Source organism: Heterocephalus glaber, unplaced genomic scaffold, assembly GCF_053883595.1.
Source record: "Heterocephalus glaber isolate CG9 unplaced genomic scaffold, H.glaber_assembly_v1.0 deba00001773, whole genome shotgun sequence".
NCBI classification, from domain to species: domain Eukaryota; kingdom Metazoa; phylum Chordata; class Mammalia; order Rodentia; family Bathyergidae; genus Heterocephalus; species Heterocephalus glaber.
The window spans coordinates 6,282,155-6,300,902 of record NW_028258463.1 but is presented as its reverse complement, the minus strand read 5'-3'; the positions used below and the strand labels follow the sequence as shown (position 1 = coordinate 6,300,902).

Below are 18,748 nucleotides of genomic sequence, written 5' to 3'. Positions count from 1 at the left end.
TACCACATTTTCTGTATCCATTCACATGTTGATGGACAAATGGGCTGCTTCCAAGATTTAGCTATTATGAATTGTGCTGCTGTAAACATGGGTATGCATGCATACATCATTGTGGTATGTCTAACTCTTTTGGGAAGATACCTAGAAGGATACCTAGAATAGTTGGATCAAATGGAATTTCTATTTTTAGTTTATTGAGGGATCTCCATAGTGATTTCCATAGTGGTTTTATCAGTTTACAGTCCCACAACAATTGAGAAGGATTCCTTTCTCCCCACAGCCTTGCCAGCATTTGTTAGTGGTTGATTTCTTGATGATAGCTATTTTTGGAGTGAGATGAAATCTCAGTGTTTTAATTTGCATTTCTCTAATGGCCAGTGATGTTAATGTATTTATTGACCCCTTGTATGGCTTCATTTGAGAAGTGTCTGTTCATTTCAAATGCTCATTTTTTAATTGGGTTTTAAATTTGGGGGGGTCTAATTTTTTTTAGTGCTTTACATATTCTAGATATTAGTCTTTTGTTCTGAGGAGTAGTTGGCAAAATTTTTTTCCCCGTTCTGTAGGTTGTCTCCACTCTGTTGGTTTCATTGGCTGTGCAGAAGCTTTTTTTGTTTGTTTGTTTTGTGGGGGAAGGTACTGGGGATTGAACTCAGGACCCTGCGCTTGCAAAACAGGTGGCGGAACCACTGAACCAAAACCCCAGGCCAGAAGCTTTTTAATTTGATAATACCATTTATTGATTCTTGGATATTACCATACATGAGTGCATGTTATATATCAAGCTTTTCTGCATCACATTTTATCATGTTTTGCTTTTGCAGGAAAGTTGTGAGATATGGTCTCTGAAGCTCAGCCTTAGCTCAAGCTCATGATCTTTTTGTGATTACAGGCATATGCTGAGCATGAAGGCACATTTGCTTCTCTTTCTTGTTCTTGTGCACATTCATATTCATATTCTCTCTCTCTCACTGTGGTTTGAACCTAGGGCTTTCCCACTGAGCTACATTTCCTACCCCTTTTTATTTTTTATTTTGACTTTAGCATCTAAATTGCCCTTGCTAATCTCAAATGTGGGATCCTCTTGCTTCAGTCTCCTAGAGTACTGGACTACAGGCATGGAATACCATTCCTGGCTACATTTGCTTTTCAGTGGACCCAGTTTTACATGTGAGACTCATCCTGGGTCAAGTAACAAATAGATCCAATGTAATGATAGAGCTGGTGGTCAGAGCCTTTTATAAACTGTGCTTTTTTTTTTTTTTTTTTTGGTGGTACCGAGGCTCAAACGCGGGTCCTTGCACTTGCAGGGCAGGCGGCAGAACCACTGAGCTAAATTCCCGGCCGTAAACTGTGCTTTTAACTAAACCCAATCCAGTGTCCTGCTTTCATTTTCCAGAATGAGGAACAACCAGAAATTCACTTCCTATGTACCTGCTTTCCTTTTTAGCCTAAATGCAGTGGCCTTGAGACTACTTAAGACAGAACGTATATAAGTTTTTTTGTTGTTGTTTTTGTTTTTTTGCAGTTCTGGGGATCAAACTCAGGACCTTGTGCTTGCAAGGCAGGCTTGGTGCCACTGGGCTGAATCCCTGGCCCTGAATGTGTATAAGTTGTAATGGATAAAGACTTGTTTTTTATTTTACCAGGTATGAAAAGAGTTCCCGTTTCATGAAAGTTGGCTATGAGAGAGACTTTTTGCGATACTTACAAAGCTTACTTGCAGAAGTAGAACGTAGAATCAGACGAGGCCATGCTCGTTTGGCATTATCTCAAAACCAACAGTCCTCTGGGGTAAGTATGAAGTGAAATTTACAGTCTTTGTAAGGGTTCTTTGTTCTCTGACAATCCAGGGACCTTCTGATATTTTTCCAGCTTGTCTTCTATTCATTACTTAGTACTTAAAGGCATTTTAAGTCTTTCTTTTTTTTTTTAGTAAATACTGATTTTGCTAGTCATAAGGTATTTCTCTTATTAGTAACTGAGTAACAAATGGAAAATAATTGAATTATTGTCCTTGAGATTCAGCATGATAGTTATAAATAGAAATATTAAGGTCGGTGTGATGGTGCATAGTAATCCCAGGACTCCGGAGGCTGAGGCAGGAGGATTGCCGTGTGTTCAAGGTGAGCCCCGGCTACATAGTAAGTTCAAGGACAGACTGAACTACATAGTGACACCCTATCTCAAAAAACAAATATTATGTACAATATGTGAGAGTTTTGAGTGTTTATGTTTGTTGATAACACATTTTATTGTCTTCAACAGGCAGCTGGCCCAACAGGCAAAAACGAGGAAAAAATTCAGGTTCTAACAGATAAAATTGATGTCCTCCTACAGCAGGTAAGACTTCTGCACATTAATGTCAGAAAATACCAAGACAGACATTTAAATGAGATAAGGATAGCAAATGAACATAAAGGATATATTCAGCCTTATTTGTCATTTAGGGAAATATAAATTAAAACCACACTGACAGTGGCTTAACACCCATTTGAATGGCCCAAATTAAAATATTACTATGCCAAGTATTGGTAAGGATTTGGGCCAGCTAGACACATCTGACACTGCTGGTGGGGGGTGTAATTATAGTAGTGCAGACACTTTGAAAAAGAGTTTATTTCTTAAAAAGTTAAACATATATTATAAGCCATTATTCTAAGTACCCAAGAGAAGTAAAAACATACGACTGTATAATGACTTGGGCACCAGTATTCTTAGGATATTTGTTCATAATGAGCCAAAGAAATACCTGAAACTAATGGCAGTTCAAATATCCATCAATAGGTGAATGGATAATTAACTTTTTTTGGTAACGAGAATCAGCACCACTGAGCTACATCCCCGGCCCAATAACTAACTTTGGGTGTAACCCGATAATGGACTACTGCTCAGTAATAGGAAAGAACTGACTACGTGCAGTAGTATGAATAAATCTTAAAATAATCTAGGCTGAGTAAAAAAAACCCATATGCAAAAGGAGTACAAACTCTTCTATTTATTTATTTTTGTTTTGTTTTGGTTTTTTGTACCAGGGATTGAACTTGGGTCCTTGCGCTTGCGCAGCAGGCGGCAAAACCACTGAGCTAAATCCCCAGCCCTGTTGTGTTTTGAGACGAATTCTATGTAGTTCAAGCTGGTCTTGAACTCACTGTGTAGCCCATGCTAGCCTCAAATTTGAGATGATTCTCTTTCCCCAGCCTCCTGAGTGCTAGGTTTATAGGCCTGTGCCACCATGCCTGGCTTGTGTTGCTCCATTTATATAAAATTTAGAAAACAAAAACTAATATATAGTGATAGGCAAACCATATTGCCTTCACATGTGCATAGGTAGAGGTTGGAGGAGGTACTAGAAAGAGTAGGAGGAAATCTTGGAGTGATGGATGTGTTCATTGTCTAGATGGAGGTGATAATTTCATGAGTGTGTGCATGTATGTTCACAGTTACTGAATTGTACTCCTTAAAAATTTTCATTTTGTTGCATGTCATTAAACTTATAAAAAAATTATAAGGGTAAATTAAACCCAGAGAGGCTTTAGTAAACAAGCCCAGCCAAAAAAGGCAAAACAGTAAATGTTAACAAAGGATAGGGAAAAAAGAAAATGCTTAGTTTGGAGTTTTGACTTTTTTCTATCCTTTTTAGATTGAAGAATTAGGATCTGAAGGAAAGGTAGAAGAAGCCCAGGGAATGATGAAATTAGTTGAACAGCTAAAAGAAGAAAGAGAATTGCTTAGATCCACAACTTCAGTAAGTAATTTTTAAATTACCAAATTTGTTCATTATGACTTACCTGCTATCTATTCCTGTTTGAGAACTTTAGAAAACATTTTTCTAATGTCTCAAGTTAAAGAATCATCAAACATTTCCTTTTTCCTTCCATTCCTACTTCTCTCCATAGTATAAAGGATTGAACCTAGAGCAGTGATGGCAAATCTTTAGAGACCCAAGTGCCCGAACTGCAACCCAAAACCCATTTATGTATCACAAAATGCCAACGCTGCAATTAAACCTGAATGCTGAGGTTTTAATTTAGAAAAAGAAAAAAAACCAAAAACTGTTACCCAATGCTTGGCTGCTGGGGTGACTTGGCACATGTGCCGACAGAAGGCTCTGTGTTGCCTGTTAGGGCCTGTATGCCATAGGCTCACCACCTATGAAGACCCAGAGCCTTCACACTGAGCTACATCTCCAGCCCTTTATTCTTTGTTTTGAAACAGGGTTTCACTAAGTTGCTCTGCCTGAGATTCCTCAGCCTAAGGGCCACATAATGTTTTAGGTTTGGAAGTCACAAGGTCCTTGGCAGCTACCTAGCCTTGCCTTGTGTCATGAAAACAACCTTAGACAACATGAAGATGTAGAAAGAAATCCTCAAACTCAGGTTCTCCTACTGTGTACTCAGTGCAGATCATTTCTTTGTCTTCCTCACCCCCACCCTACCCCCCCGGCCTCACACATGCCAGGCAAGCACACTACCACTGAGCTACATCCCAAGTGCACAGGTAATTTCTTTTAATTCCAAAATTTGTGGGGGTTTCACCCCCAGCAAAAAAGAAATCAATTCTACAGTAGCAGTCACCATCTAGTTGTCTCCTAATAAAATGTGGTTCAGTTCTGATACTGTCAGACTCAGAACCTACAGGTTTAGGGCTCAGTCCTCAACTGCCCTCTCCTCTCACTTGGCATTCAGATGCCCCAGGTTGTTTTACCTGAGCTTCAAACTTGTTCCCACAGACCCTTGCCTCTGGTTCAGTTAATTTGCTTTTATAGCTCACAGAACAGAAGCATTTATGCTTACTGGTTTATTATCAAGGATATTACAGAGGATAGAGACAAGAGATACACAGGTGGGTTGTGGGGAGAGTGTGGAGGCTGGCTGCCTGCTCTCCTCAGTGTACCACCTTCCACGGACCTCCATGCGTTCAGCTGCCTGGAAGCTCCCCAAATCCTTTTATTTGGAGTGTTTATGGAGACTTTGTTGCATAACAGTGATGAAAACCTGGACAAGCTGGGCATGGTGGCACATGCCTATAATCCCAGCATGTAAGCAGGACAGTTACAAGTTCAAATTCTGCCTGGGCAACTTAACAAGACCCTGTCTCAAAAATTTAAAAAGGGGACTGAAATGTAGCTCAGTGGTAGAGTGTCTGGATTTCATCCCCAGTAGCCACATCAAGAAAAAGAAAAAAGAGAAACATGAACAGTGTGACTAGACAAAAAATATGATGTAAGGCAAGAATGTAAACCCTGGCTGTTGAGATTTTTCCTGGCCTCTCTCTGCATCTTTCCTTCCTCCCAGGTGTGGGACAGGATCCTTTCTGGAATAGGGTTCTTAGTATCTACCAGGCCAGAGAGGTTCTTGTTGTATGTGGTTTTTGTTATTTATTTATTCATTTATTTATATTTTATTTTTTTTCTTACAGAAATGGGGATTGAGCCTAGGGCCTTTGCACTGAGCTACATCCCCAGCCCTTTTTTATTTTGAGACAGGGCCTCGCTAAGTTGCCCAGGCTGGACTCTAACTTATGGTCCTCTTGCCTCAGCCTTCTAGAGTGTTGGGATAACAGGCGTGCGCCACCATGCCTAGCAGGTTAGAGAATTTCTTTATGGCCAGCTCCCAGAAGGTGGGGGAAGATTAGAGTTTATATGACCTGGCTTGGGAAAGAGAAATTCTGGTTTTCTATGAATTGCTGCTACAGGGAGAGTTATGAGCCAGGAACCACTGATGAAAACAAATGAAAATGTATGTCTCATCACAGACAGTACATAAGCACATGGGTGTGGCTTGTTCCAGTAAGATTTTATTTACAAAAACAGTCCTTTGGCTGCTGGCTTGCCAACTCCTATCTTAAATTAGAGGGGTGTGTGTGTGTGTGTGTGTGTTGGGGGTTTAACTGGAGGATTGAATTTAGGACCTTTTAAAATTTTGAGATGAGGGCCAGGGATTAGCTCAGTGGTGCCACTGCCTGCCTCGCAAGCGGAAGGACCTGAGTTCAATCCCTGGTACCAAAAAAAAAAAAATTTGAGATGAGAGTTTCCACTAAGTTGATAAATTGCCCAGGCTGGTCTTAAATTTGTGATCCTCCTATCTCAACTTCCCAGAATGCTACAGTTACAGGCCTGTGACACCACACTTCACTTATTTTCATTTTTGCTACATTACACTGTTCAGTACATATATTAGTTAAAAATTGGCACACTCTTAAAGTATCTCCTATGTTCTTAACTTTTTAAATTGGGGGATTTAGTATACATGTTTTAGACATTACTGTGATAAATATAGTTGGTTATTGGCTTCCTCATACTGAGCAGTGTATGGAATTCATATGTTCAAAGTATGTTCAGTGAGCTCATTTCCTCACTTTTTTAAGGGTGTACACCATACCTATTGCACCTGTGTAAGAAATGAATTCAGACTGAAATAGATGGCTTTAGCTTTCTGACAGATAAGTTAGTTTTTTTGTTTTTTTGTTTTGTACTGGGGATCGAACTTAGGATCTTGCGCTTATGAGGCAGGCGGCCACACCACTGAGCTAAATCCCCAGCCCCTACTTTGTTGTTGTTGTTGTTTGTTTGTTTGTCCTTTTGTTTTTTTCTGACAGATACGTTAAGTTTTTCAAGGTGACTTAAGTGTTCTACAGTGAAAGTTGAGCAATGGTCTCAGCACTGTACCTGGTGGATATGCAAGTTGGTTGCTCTTGCCATGGTTCCCTCTCTAAAAATTGAGCAGTTGGTGTTTAGAAGTATGGCTCTAGGGCCAGGGATTTGGCTCAGTGGTTCTGCTGCCTGCCTCACAAACACCAGGTTCTGAGTTCAATCCCTAGTACCAAAAGGGGGGCGGGGGAGAAGAAGTATGGCTCTGGGTTCGTGGAAAAATAGCAGTTTATGTTCACTAGACATCTGTGGTAAATGTAAAGCATTCTTTTTGGGATTTTGCTTGTTCTTTCCTCCTCAGGCATTTTTACAACTGATTTATCCTTTCAGACTATTGAAAGTTTTGCTGCCCAAGAAAAACAAATGGAAGTTTGTGAAGTGTGTGGAGCCTTTTTGATAGTAGGAGATGCTCAGTCCAGAGTAGATGATCATTTGATGGGAAAACAACACATGGGCTATGCCAAAATTAAAGCTACTGTAGAAGAATTAAAAGTAAGTTTCTTGTAAGCATGTATTTTAGCTTCAGCTAAAACTAACTATAATGTGCTTTCACCCCACCCCACCCCCCAATTTTTTTTTTTTTTTTGTACGGGGGATCGAACTTGGGTCGTTGTGCTTGTCGTCCTTGTCGGGCAGGTGGCAGGCGGCGGAACCACTGAGCTAAATCCCTGGCCCACCAAAAATATTTTTTAGTATAGCTAAAAATTGGTCATATAGAAATATAAACCTGTCATTAATGTTTTGCTAATATTTATATTTATTTAAAGCTATGATAATCCATGTGAAATTTTGCTCTTTATTAAACTCTTATCTTCACTTTAAAGTACCAGAAATTTGAGAAAATATGACTAAAGAATTAGTCATGTAATGATATCTCGTGTACATACATGGTGTTGGAATTTCTCTTACTTATTTACTCATTCATTCATTTTGATGCTGGGGATCAAACTCAGGACCTTGCGCTTGCAAGGCAGGCATGGCACTGCTGAGCTAAATCCCGACTCCCCTCTGTCTTTTCTTTGAGGGCACCAAATTCCACAAGTTTCTCTACAAATTGCTTCACATTAGGTGAACATTGTTTGACAGTGTCTTTAAAGTAATAGTTATATTAAAATCCAACTTGAAATATATTTAATTCGGGCCAGGGATTTAGCTCAGTGGTGCTGCCACCTGCCCCGCAAGCACAAGTCCTGAGTACGATCCCCGGCACCAAAAAAAAAAAAATCCAACTTGAGTAACTGAGGGTGTAGCTACCTTCAGGTCTATCCCAGCACCACAGCAAACAAACAAAAACCCAACTTGATTTCCTCAGGAAAAGTTAAGAAAAAGAACCGAAGAACCTGATCGGGATGAACGTCTAAAAAAAGAGAAACAAGAAAGAGAAGAAAGAGAAAAAGAACGGGAGAGAGAAAGGGAAGAAAGGGAAAGAAAAAGACGAAGAGAAGAGGAGGAAAGAGAGAAAGAAAGAGCTCGAGATAGAGAAAGAAGAAAGAGAAGTCGTTCACGAAGTAGACACTCAAGCCGAACTTCTGACCGTAGATGCAGCCGGTCTCGGGACCACAAAAGATCACGAAGTAGGGAAAGAAGGCGGAGCAGGTACAGAACACGTTACACAGTGTCTGGTTCTTGAGCCCGCAGTTAACAGTAGTCATTACTAGTGTTACTCCTTGGAATGGTGCTCTAAGTATGAATGCACCTTAGCTTCTGATGAGGTTACAGAGAAACCTGTCATAAATTGAAAATATTAAGTGAAGTGCCTTTCATGCCTATATGGAATGTCATGGCAGTGTCGCGGTAGGTTGTGCAACATCTGTGGTGGTTGAGAGCTGCAGTTTGCTGCCACTGCACAGCACTAGGATAGTGTTGCACAATGTATTGCTAGCTTGGGAAGAATCAAAATTGTAAACTTGTAAATTTGCATATTACCCGTACACCACTGTAAAGTAAAAAAATTGTAAGTTGAACCATGCTCCTCAAGGATTGGTTATATCAAATGTTAGGATAGATGATGAGAGTCGAGTCAGTGAATGGTTCTATCTTGAGGGCAACTTTTTTTTATTTTTTATATTTTTGGTACTGAGGCTTGAACTTACGACCTCCAAGGCAGGTGGTGGCACCACTGAGCTATATCTCAGCCCCAAGGGCAACTTTTTTTTAGTATAGCAGGTGGTTTCTCTGCCTGCCTGCCTCCCCCCCCCCTTATTTTTTCTTGTTTTGGAGAGTCCTACTATGTAGTCCAGGCTGGCCTCACACTCAGTGTTAACTCCTGCCTCAGCTCCTGAGTGCTGGGACTATAGGTGCATACCACCACACCCAGCTGATCTTAAGTTCTGCTCTTCTCACTAATTTTAGGAAGTTTTTGTTTTGGCGGGGGGTGCTGTTTGGAACTGGGGATTGAACTTGGGACCTTGCACTTGCGAGGCAGGTGCCAGAACCACTGAGCTAAATCCCTGGCCCTTTCTCACTAGTTTTAAGGATGACAGAATAAGAAACCAACTTTGCTGTTCTGATGATTAGAATTATAGTTGAGTCTAAAGAGCACAATGATAACCATCTTAGCACTGTTTGAGAAAAATTGAATTTAGATTTTCAGTAATTTTCACTACTTGCTATTACTAATGTGAAATGTTTTAGTAGAGGATTCTGTTCATTTGCGTTTTAAGGGAGAGTTTTGCTTACTCTTGTATGTACTACCTCAAGGTCTTTTCTCATTGTAATACCAGCTGAAATTGATTTCATGTTTTTAATTCCCCAGAAGTAGAGATCGACGGAGAAGCAGAAGCCATGACAGATCAGAAAGAAAACATAGATCTCGCAGTCGGGATAGAAGAAGGTCAAAAAGCCGGGATCGAAAGTCCTATAAGCACAGGAGCAAAAGTCGGGACAGAGAACAAGATAGAAAATCCAAGGAGAAAGGTTAGTTTATATGAGAAATCAGTTTCTTGTGAGGCTGTTTTCACACCCCTACTGTCCCATTCACTTTTCTCCAGAAGTGGGCAGAGTGCTGTTTGAAGCTGTATTCATTTTTACTCTTAAGGAGTACCGTTCATTAGACAAGCATCCTGTGCCCCTGTCCTGCTCTGGTTTGTGCAGACAGCTAACTGATATTCTTAAATCATGTTAACCCTCTCCTTCAGTGGGTAATCTGAAGGTTTCATCTAGTTTCTTCCAAGTGTTACACTATCTTGTAGGGTTATTAGGCTGAAGAATTTATTACCTTGCTTATTTCTTACATTTTAAAAATGTAAAAAAGCATTTCCATTTAATCCATAGTTCTAAAATCCACTACACATTGTGGATGTCCTTAGAACTATTAAATGTACCATATTTACACAGGGCAGAAAAACCAGATTATTGGAGTGACTACTAGTGCTCTGTGGGACAACTCTTCCTCATTGAAACTACCTGTGTACTGGAGAAGCCCATAAGGCACAAAGGGAGGGCATTCCGTCAAGGTCATTTAGAGCACAGTTCCTACAGATGGTCAGACAGACATGAAGTGAGTCTCGCAATTAACTGCTTGGACACTTCTTTGTGGGGTTTTTTTGTTTTGTTTTGAGACAGGGTCTCTACATAGTTTGGGCTGGCCTTGAACTCAACATGGTAGCCCAGGTTGGCTTTGAACTCACAGTGATCCTGAGTGCTGGCATTACAGGTGTGCGCCACCATGCCTTGCTACTTTGTGTGTGTTTTTTTGTTTTGGGGGGGTTTTTTTGGTACCAGGGATCGAACTTGGGTCCTTGAGCTTGCGCAGTAGGCGACGAAACCACTGAGCTAAATCCCTGGCCCTACTTCGTGTGTTTTGCAAGTGTTGGACTGGATATGCTCCTTCATCTCGATACTTAGGATGTATTCTTTGAATGGATGCCCCATATTTTGTTATATTTCCATTCTCCAAGTTACTTGGTATGTTATGTTTAATGACTTTGTGCAGAATCTATGTAGAGTTCAGTCTCTTCAGACATCTCCCTTGTGACTAAGAGTACAAGACCAGCTATTCTTAGTTTTCAGGTGAAAATAACTTCTAGCAAGTTATTAGTTTGCTTTTGCTTTGACATTTTATGTGGATATCTTTTGTTAGGTGATTGCTTAGAACTGAAAAGGCTAGAATATCATCTCCCAAGAAAATGGTTGAGGAAAAGGTTAAAATTTATTTTTTCTTTCTGTTTGTGGCTGAATTGAGTTTTAATTTCCCTTTTGGAAAAACAACTCTTGGATGGTTTATCAGCCAGTAACTCACTAGAGTAACAGATTTAATATAATACAAAATAGGGCCGGGGATTTAGCTCAGTGGTTCCAGTGCCTGCCTCAAAAGCACAAGGTCCCGAGTTCGATCCCCAGTACCAAAACCAACCCAACAAACAAATATAATACAAAATAGGATTTACGAAGTAGGCTCCCAGTGACTGCCTCCAGTCAGGTGTGGAAAGATGCAAAAGGGCCATGTGCACTAGAGAGCCGAACAGTGCAGGCAGAGTCCCATTGGAGTCTGTATCAGAAGCCGAAGGGTACTTGTTAGAATGCTGAAGGGTATGCTGAGAGCCAGGAGATGGACATTGACTGGCGATGACAGAAGTAAGACTTCCTTCTTCATTCCCCTTTTAATTCCATTCAAGATACAAGCCTGTTGCTTGCTGCCATTCATACCCAGAACTGCACTCATCCAGTGAGTTGGGCTTTTTTTTCTTTGAGATAAGGTCTCATTATATAGTTGAGGCTGCTCTTGAACTCACTAGGTAGCCCAGGCTATCCTTGGACTCGTGGTGCTCTTCCTGCCTTAGCCTCCCAAGTGCTGGGATTACAGATATGGGCCACCACACCCAGCAGAGTTGGGCGTTTCTTTTTTTTGTACCGGGGATTGAACTCAGGACTTTTCGCTTGCGAGGCAGGTGGCGGAACCACTGAGCTACAACATCCCCAGCCCGAGTTGGGCATTTCTTATCTCAGGTTGACACAGCAGTTAACTGTGATATCACAGGTAGCCCCCCACCCCACCACCCCCAACCCCAGCAAAGCACTGAAGTTTAGTTGCTTGGATTGGGATTTACCATCTGTTTTCTTTATCCCTCTCGGATATTTGTGTGTGTGTAAAAATCTTTTGCATTTAAAAATGTGTGATTGAGCATCTTAGGAAACAGTTTTCTTCAACTTTTGTGATTATAGTTTTTACCCTTCTAATTTAACAATTGTTAAATGTTTTCGATTCTGCAATGTACTTAATACCTTCTGACCTGTTGGAAAGAATTCATGTTCTACCTTTTACTTCCCCTTCTTGCTTTCTCTCTCCTCTGTTAGTTATAAATTGTTTCCCTTGAGTAAAATCAGCAAACTTTTAAAAAAATTTTCAAGTGCAAAGTAAATTTCTTTATTCTTAAGTCTATTAAATCAGCAAACTATTACTTGATGATTGTCTTTGCTCTTTCCATTATTTCAAAGAATAATGTATTTATTGTATTTTAAAAATCCATGATCCATGTCTTCTTTTATAGCAGAAAAGAGGGGATCTGATGATAAAAAAAGTAATGTGAAGTCCAGTAGTCGAGAGAAACAGAGTGAAGAAACAAACCCTGAATCGAAGGAAAGTGATACTAAGAATGAGGTCAATGGGACCAGTGAAGACATTAAATCTGAAGGTGACACTCAGTCCAATTAAAACTGATCTGATAAGACCTCAGATCAGACAGAGGTAAGTGTATTGTTTCTCACTTTGATTAGGGCTTTTTGTTACTGTTTGACAGTGCAGCGTAAGTATGCACAGATGAAGATGGAACTAAGCCGAGTAAGAAGACATACAAAAGCATCTTCTGAAGGAAAAGACAGTGTAGTCCTGCAAAACATTTTGAGGTACATTGTTTTGTCTCAGCTATTTTGTAGCAGACTCGTGCCCCCATTAGTGTGCCTCTTTGGAAATTATTGCCCACGTTTGTAATGTAGTCGCCATTGAAAAGTTAATGATCCTTTTTTTAGGGATTTTGCTGTCATTTCTTTTTTTTTTTTTTTTTAAATAGGTTGAACTGTTTTTTTATTTTTTTTCTTTTTGGTATTAAGTCCATCTTGTGTTGGTACATTGGCAGAGGCGTAATGCTTTAAAAACTTAAATATTTCTGAGGCACATGTTGGACTACTTTGTTTTAATTAAACTGCTAGTATTTCTTTGTCAAGGATGTTTCTAGTTTTTTGCTTTATTGCCTTGCATTCTAATGCAGTTTGTTCTGTAACTCGAGAGCCAGTAGCATTGGATTGATGGAAGTGTAGGGTTTATGAATTATTGCAGCTGACTACCATACCTCACACAGCGTTGGTGTTGTGAGCGGCCCATGAAAAGCCAAATTAAAAATCAAGGATTCAGTCAAACTAAGCAGGTACTCATGCCAGGTACTCCTTTCTCTACCCACATCCATGTTTGAATGCTATTGCCTGTGATCTTTACGCTTAACTGTTGTGTATCTTTTTTGTTCTTTATAAGAAGCGCAGAGGGGTTTTTTGTGTATTGCGTGACAACTTAATCAAATGTTAACAGAATGGAATTTTTTTTCAACTGTGTGTAGGGATGCAGTGGTGCCCAGAATTAGATATCTTTAAAGAATTTTAAATACAATAAACACCTCATATTATTCGCCTTGTTACATTCAATGCAATTCTCAAGTCTTTAAGAGGTATGTGTTTAATATTTCCTACCGTGTAGGAGAATTTGCAGCCAGCCATAGGTGTATAGGAAGTCACTGGCTGATACATTTAAAGCAGCAGTGAATGGCAAGGGTAGACTCCTTCAATCTGTGACATGCACAGAACTGATGAACTGTATAGAATAAGTTTTGAGTTTTTTAAGAACTATTAAAAGTTAGATTTTATAAATGTTCTTAAATCTCTAAATGGTTCATTCTTTGGGCTAGTGGCGTGGGATGAAATATGCCTAATAAAAGGAAGTGCCAATTAGTTGATTTGTTGATGGCTTTGCTTTTCTTGGAAAACAGTAGTCTTTCGGTGTGAGCCATTCATGCATAGACAAACATACACAGGCACATGGCTTACTACACTGATGCCTTGACTGTTTAAAAAAAATACAGACATTTCACATACACGTTAATTATAATTAGCAGTTAGTGACTGGGCCAACATTTAGTCATAATAATTTGCCTTTTATGTGCTGTCTAATTATCATTTTTCCCCAAATTTTGCATTATAGGACTACTGTTCGAAGATTTCTTGAAGAATACTGAAAACGGAATAAAGTGAAGATCGACATTAAAATGAGGTGAAAGAAAGCTATAGTGGAAAAAGTATAAAGCTCAGTTAGTTGTTTTTTTGTTTTTGTTTTTTAATTAAAAATTAATTCAGAACTGATGTGACCTGCCAGATCTCAGAACATGTGTTAATAGCATATATGCCACTGAAAAACTTAGGTCTTGTATCATATTTTTTCTTTTAAGACTTTTTAAGAAATATTACCTAAACATGTGGCTTGCTCAGTGTTTAATTGCAAGTTTTCATTCTTGGACTTTACAAACAGGATTAAACGTTAGTATCCTTGTGAATCAGACTAAGTGGGATTCCATTTTTACAACTCTGCTAAACTTAGCCTTTGGATTTAGAAGTGAAAATAAAGTATCTCTGACTTTCTGTTACAGAGTTGATTGTGTCATTAAAAGATTTAGTATTAATCTTTTTCTAATAAAGTTATTGACTCTGAACTAGTCCCTTGTTTTACCTATTGAGATGCACTATTACTAGAGGTGTTGGTGTATAGTTTTATCTAATTTCTTCTGTTTAAGACTCACTTTTATAGAATTTCAAGTCTAATGTTTTAAATAATGGTGCTTCAATTTGGGGGTGGTTATGAATAAATCTGAATTTTGCTTTTAATAGCAAAGATGTATAGTGAACTAGAATATATTTTTACATCCCTGACAGATTTCTTTAGTAGTAGAAGTTGCTGGCTATCCTGACAACCATTTTCCTCTATCTAGCCATGAAATGATGTAGAAGAGCATTTGAGAACTTATAACTTGATTTGGCCTTGTTTTATCTTGTACCAAGAGTTCTCTTAACCTGTCAGTTTATGAATGTATTTTTTTTTTCTGTATGTGGGGTGTGTAGTATATATAAAGATGTTTAACAGAGCAGGTAATTTTGTGTCACAGGAGAATTAGCAGCATGTTTCTATCTATAGCTAGCTTCATCAACTGTAGAAAAGTATTCTCTCTGGCAATATATATATATCGTAGCAACCCCTCTTAACTTAGAGTTTTCAAATATTACCATCAGTGTATGGGAAAAGAAACTGAGGAAGTGGGTGAAAGGCCTCATCCAATGTCCCGTGGCTTTGTGTTGATGGAGTGTTAGGGCACAAAGTTGAAGTCTCTGTCCCTTGCCCACTGCCCCACCATTGGGCCACTGTGTTCATTCTGCTAGGCACAGTGAATACCTGCAGACTTTACTAAATACATTGTTCTCCACCAGACTTTAAAAATGAACAAGAATCACTTTCAGAGTGTGTATGAGAAAATGCCATGGGGACAACTCTTCTGTCTTTTGTAGCTGATCCTGGAAATGCAGCAATAGATGTGGAGCTTGTCTCTGAAATTGTGAGATTGATTCATGTAAATCTTAAAACACAGTGAGCTAGCTGTTAAGCACTGCTTTGTATCCTTTGGCACAATTGTGGTATTAAAGACACACTTCACTGTGAGAAGGCATACAAACTAAGAAGACATACTACTGAGATATTAAAATGCCAGATTTGTTCTCTTCTTCCTCATCTAGGATTAACAGCTACCTTAGACTAAGTACCACTGGGCTCCCATGAAAAGCCCTGACCCCTTAGGATGTCCATGGCCAAGAATTAACATTAATTGTGGAGGTAGAAAAGTCAGGTTTTGCACTATTTTATACTCCAAAGTGGTTTGGATCAAGAGAAACTGATTGTTGCTATACCAACATCACAAGAATCTAATGTAGAGACCAGGTGCTTATTTAGATAAGATACATGTTTTTCCTATGCAAACCAAAAAGTAGTGAATTGCTTAATATGTTTGTTACATTCTTTGGGGGGATTGGCATATGGATATAGTGCATCTTGATTATTTTCAATCCGTCCCCCCTCCTATTTTGGGAATTTTAACAAACAGAACAAGAACAGCATAATTGTCCTTTACCAGCTCAGCGCCAATAAGGTTTATGGCCATCTTCATGTGTGTGTGCTTTATAATTTTCAAGCAAGTCTCAATTATATCATTTAATCTGTAAATAATTCAGTGTATCTCTAAAAGACAAAGACTCCTTAGATAACATTTAATTACTATAAAATCAGATGAGCTTTTACTGGCTGTAGCTAACTGTAGCACAGCTCCAGTGGCATAATTTCTCAGATAATGGAGCCTGCTGCTCAGGGCATCTTCCTGTCAGAAACAGAGAGGCAGACTGTGCAAAGGGTCACATTCTGTTAAAAGATGTTTTTTTCTTTTTAAAAAAATCAAAGTTTATTTTTGAGTTTTGTTGGAAACGTTTTTTCCTTGCTTTCTTTATCTTTACCTGTTAACCTAGTCATGTTACTCAACTTAGATATTTACCTCCTCTCCTTTGAGTGTTACTCACCTGCAGGCAGTCTGTCTGATTTCTTAAATAATGGTCAGTGTCAAAGAGGGTCACCAACCTTCTTTCTAAGCTCTGAGAATACTTGGATTGAGCTCAGCCACTCAAGTTTCTACAGATGTAAAAACAAACATTAATGCTGGAATTTTTTTGAGCTCATTTCCACTCTGTTCTTAAAATTGCACTGTAGATGAGGGTTGGTTTTCAAGTTTAAGTTTCTGACTGATTTTTAGTTATTTGTGAAAGGACCCCAGGTGACTTCTTCTTTTGAAATTTTGTATTAAAAGTGTAATGATTGCACATGGTTTTAAAACAACAGTAAATGCAAGGTGATTTAGAAACAATAAAAGTGTTTAGTGATCTGTTCTTCCTCTCCAGGAGTCCTTGCCATTAGCAGTTATTCTCCCAAGGGTCGGTCTGTCCTTTCTTTTTGGGGGGAGGGGGAAGTTCTGTTTTTGGTAGGGAAAGGGGGTAGGGATATAAGCACATATATATAGATGTCTCTATATATAGTATACCCATATGTTCAGAATCTTGCCATTTTCACTTAGTATATTTAGAAACATTTGAGACCTAGACAGCACTTGTAATTTGAACATTTGTCTTTCAAGAGTACATTGCAAGTAAGCCAAAGTGGAGAAGTAAATGTATTTTTCACTATTGTGTCAGAATTTTTAGTTTCTATGTTAAAAATGCATTTCAGGAGTTTCATAGTTGATCTGCTTCTTCCCCTTGGCCATCCTAAGTAGATGAGTCATCACAGATCTAAGAATGTTTAGGAACGACAGCCTGAGAAACAATTTGGCATAACTGGGTTTGCCATAACGTGCCTCTAGGTGCGTAGCTTTGAGAAACTGAATTGCATGTCAGGAGATGGATGTAAAATTGTCATAAGGACATTGTAACAGGAAGAAAAAAGGAAACACAAAAAAACAAGCCCTGAGAAGACTCCAAGTCTGTCGGATAGTGTGAAATGTCAGATTCCAGAGTGAAACAACTCATGTGGACATGGATGACCTGACAGTATGTCAGAGAAAAGCAAGTCGCAGAAGGATGTGTGCCCACTACCATTCTTAAGTGGAAGCCAAAGCAGGCTGTTAAGTGCATGGTGATGAAAGAAAAATAAGGAAATGATTAATGCACAATTCAGTGTTAGCTGGTGCTCTGGAAGCTTGGAGGGAAATGTGATCGTGGGGGCAAGGTGTCTGCAAAGGAATTGGGTTGCTCTATTTCTGAAGCTGGCTGGGCATTTTCTTTAAACTGTATATCCTTGTGGTTTTGTATGTATGATATTTCCTAATAAAATTGAAATTTTAAAAAGTGAGAAAAGGTCTTGATGTAGATAGTGACCAATAACAGATATATATAACCAGTATACCTCTTGAAATTAACTCTCAATGTGTAGCAGATTTGATCATAGTTCTAAAAGCTAGAAACAAGAACTAAATATTTTCTTTGTGAGATCTTTAGCTTGACACAATTTCCACTTAGGTGCCAGCCAAGGGAGCATGTTCTGTCTCCAACTGCAAGGAGGCATATTTCAGATTCATGCCATTCCAGGAAGGGAAGCTGGCACAGTGTCCTGATGGTCCCCTTGCTCGAGTCATACCGTCCCCTCAGAGAGCTTGTAGCCTTCCTCTCATTTTAGGAGCACCGTGGAGTCTCATTCACTGAAACTTGAACGGTGCCTGCAGGGCATAAAGCTCACATAGCCAAGGCCCACAGCACCAGTTCTCAGTGTCCCTCTTATACCTAGTCCCACCTCCCATGCCAGATTTGGCTCATCCTGTGAGCTGAGGCTTGAGTATGAGTTCACCTGAGTTTGGGTGGTGCCAGGTGCTGTTCCACTGACTTCGTGTGCATCCACGATGGGAACAGTGCTGCGCCCTTCCCTAGTGGGGTCCATCCCTGCAGCAGCAGGCCCAGGACTTCTCCCTGTGCTGACAGGAGAGATGCACCGGGGGTATGCTCTAAGGTGCCACTTGCCCCATTAATGGTGAGTAATTAGGAGTCTGAGATCACTCCGTATTTTATTTTTTCCAGAATATGTTCTGGGACTTTTAGGATAGCACTCTTCCTAGTTATCTCACTTAAAGCAATTTTGAAGCCAGGTGTAATGGGGCACGCCTGTTATCCCAGCACTTAGGAGGCTGAGGCAGGAAGATTATCACTGGTTTGAGGCCAGCCTGGGTTACCCTAGTGAGTTCAAGGCCAGCCTGGAATACACAGACCCTGTCTTTTTAAAAAAAAGAAAAAAAATTGAAATCATTCAGTGATTAAACCTTTTGCAGGAATTGGTTTTTACGGTGAGTACATGTGAAAACTGCAGTCAAGCCTCACTCAAAGGGCTTCACATTTTGCCTCATCTGCAACCTTCAGACTGTTCATTACAGGAAACTAAGCTTCTCCGTAGATTTTGGGGTGTGGGCTGTGATATAATAGAGTAGATGTAGATTTTATCAACCTTCATGTTGAATTACTGTAACCAACCCCTAGAGAGCACCT

General features: G+C 39.5%; 1 protein-coding gene across 1 annotated transcript in view; it reads left to right on the top strand.

Moving 5' to 3' along the window:
• The window catches only part of Luc7l3 (LUC7 like 3 pre-mRNA splicing factor), a 39,448-nt gene extending 25,258 nt beyond the window's left edge, over positions 1 to 14,190 (top strand). Inside the window, 10 exon segments of the mRNA XM_087202545.1 lie at positions 1,650 to 1,794; positions 2,269 to 2,343; positions 3,644 to 3,748; positions 6,983 to 7,144; positions 7,965 to 8,248; positions 9,408 to 9,568; positions 12,145 to 12,285; positions 12,391 to 12,496; positions 13,839 to 13,848; positions 13,850 to 14,190. Of these exon segments, the coding sequence (XP_087058671.1) occupies positions 1,650 to 1,794; positions 2,269 to 2,343; positions 3,644 to 3,748; positions 6,983 to 7,144; positions 7,965 to 8,248; positions 9,408 to 9,568; positions 12,145 to 12,285; positions 12,391 to 12,496; positions 13,839 to 13,848; positions 13,850 to 13,888 (1,228 nt within the window). The 3' untranslated portion in view covers positions 13,889 to 14,190.
• The last annotated feature ends 4,558 nt before the right edge of the window (positions 14,191 to 18,748 follow it).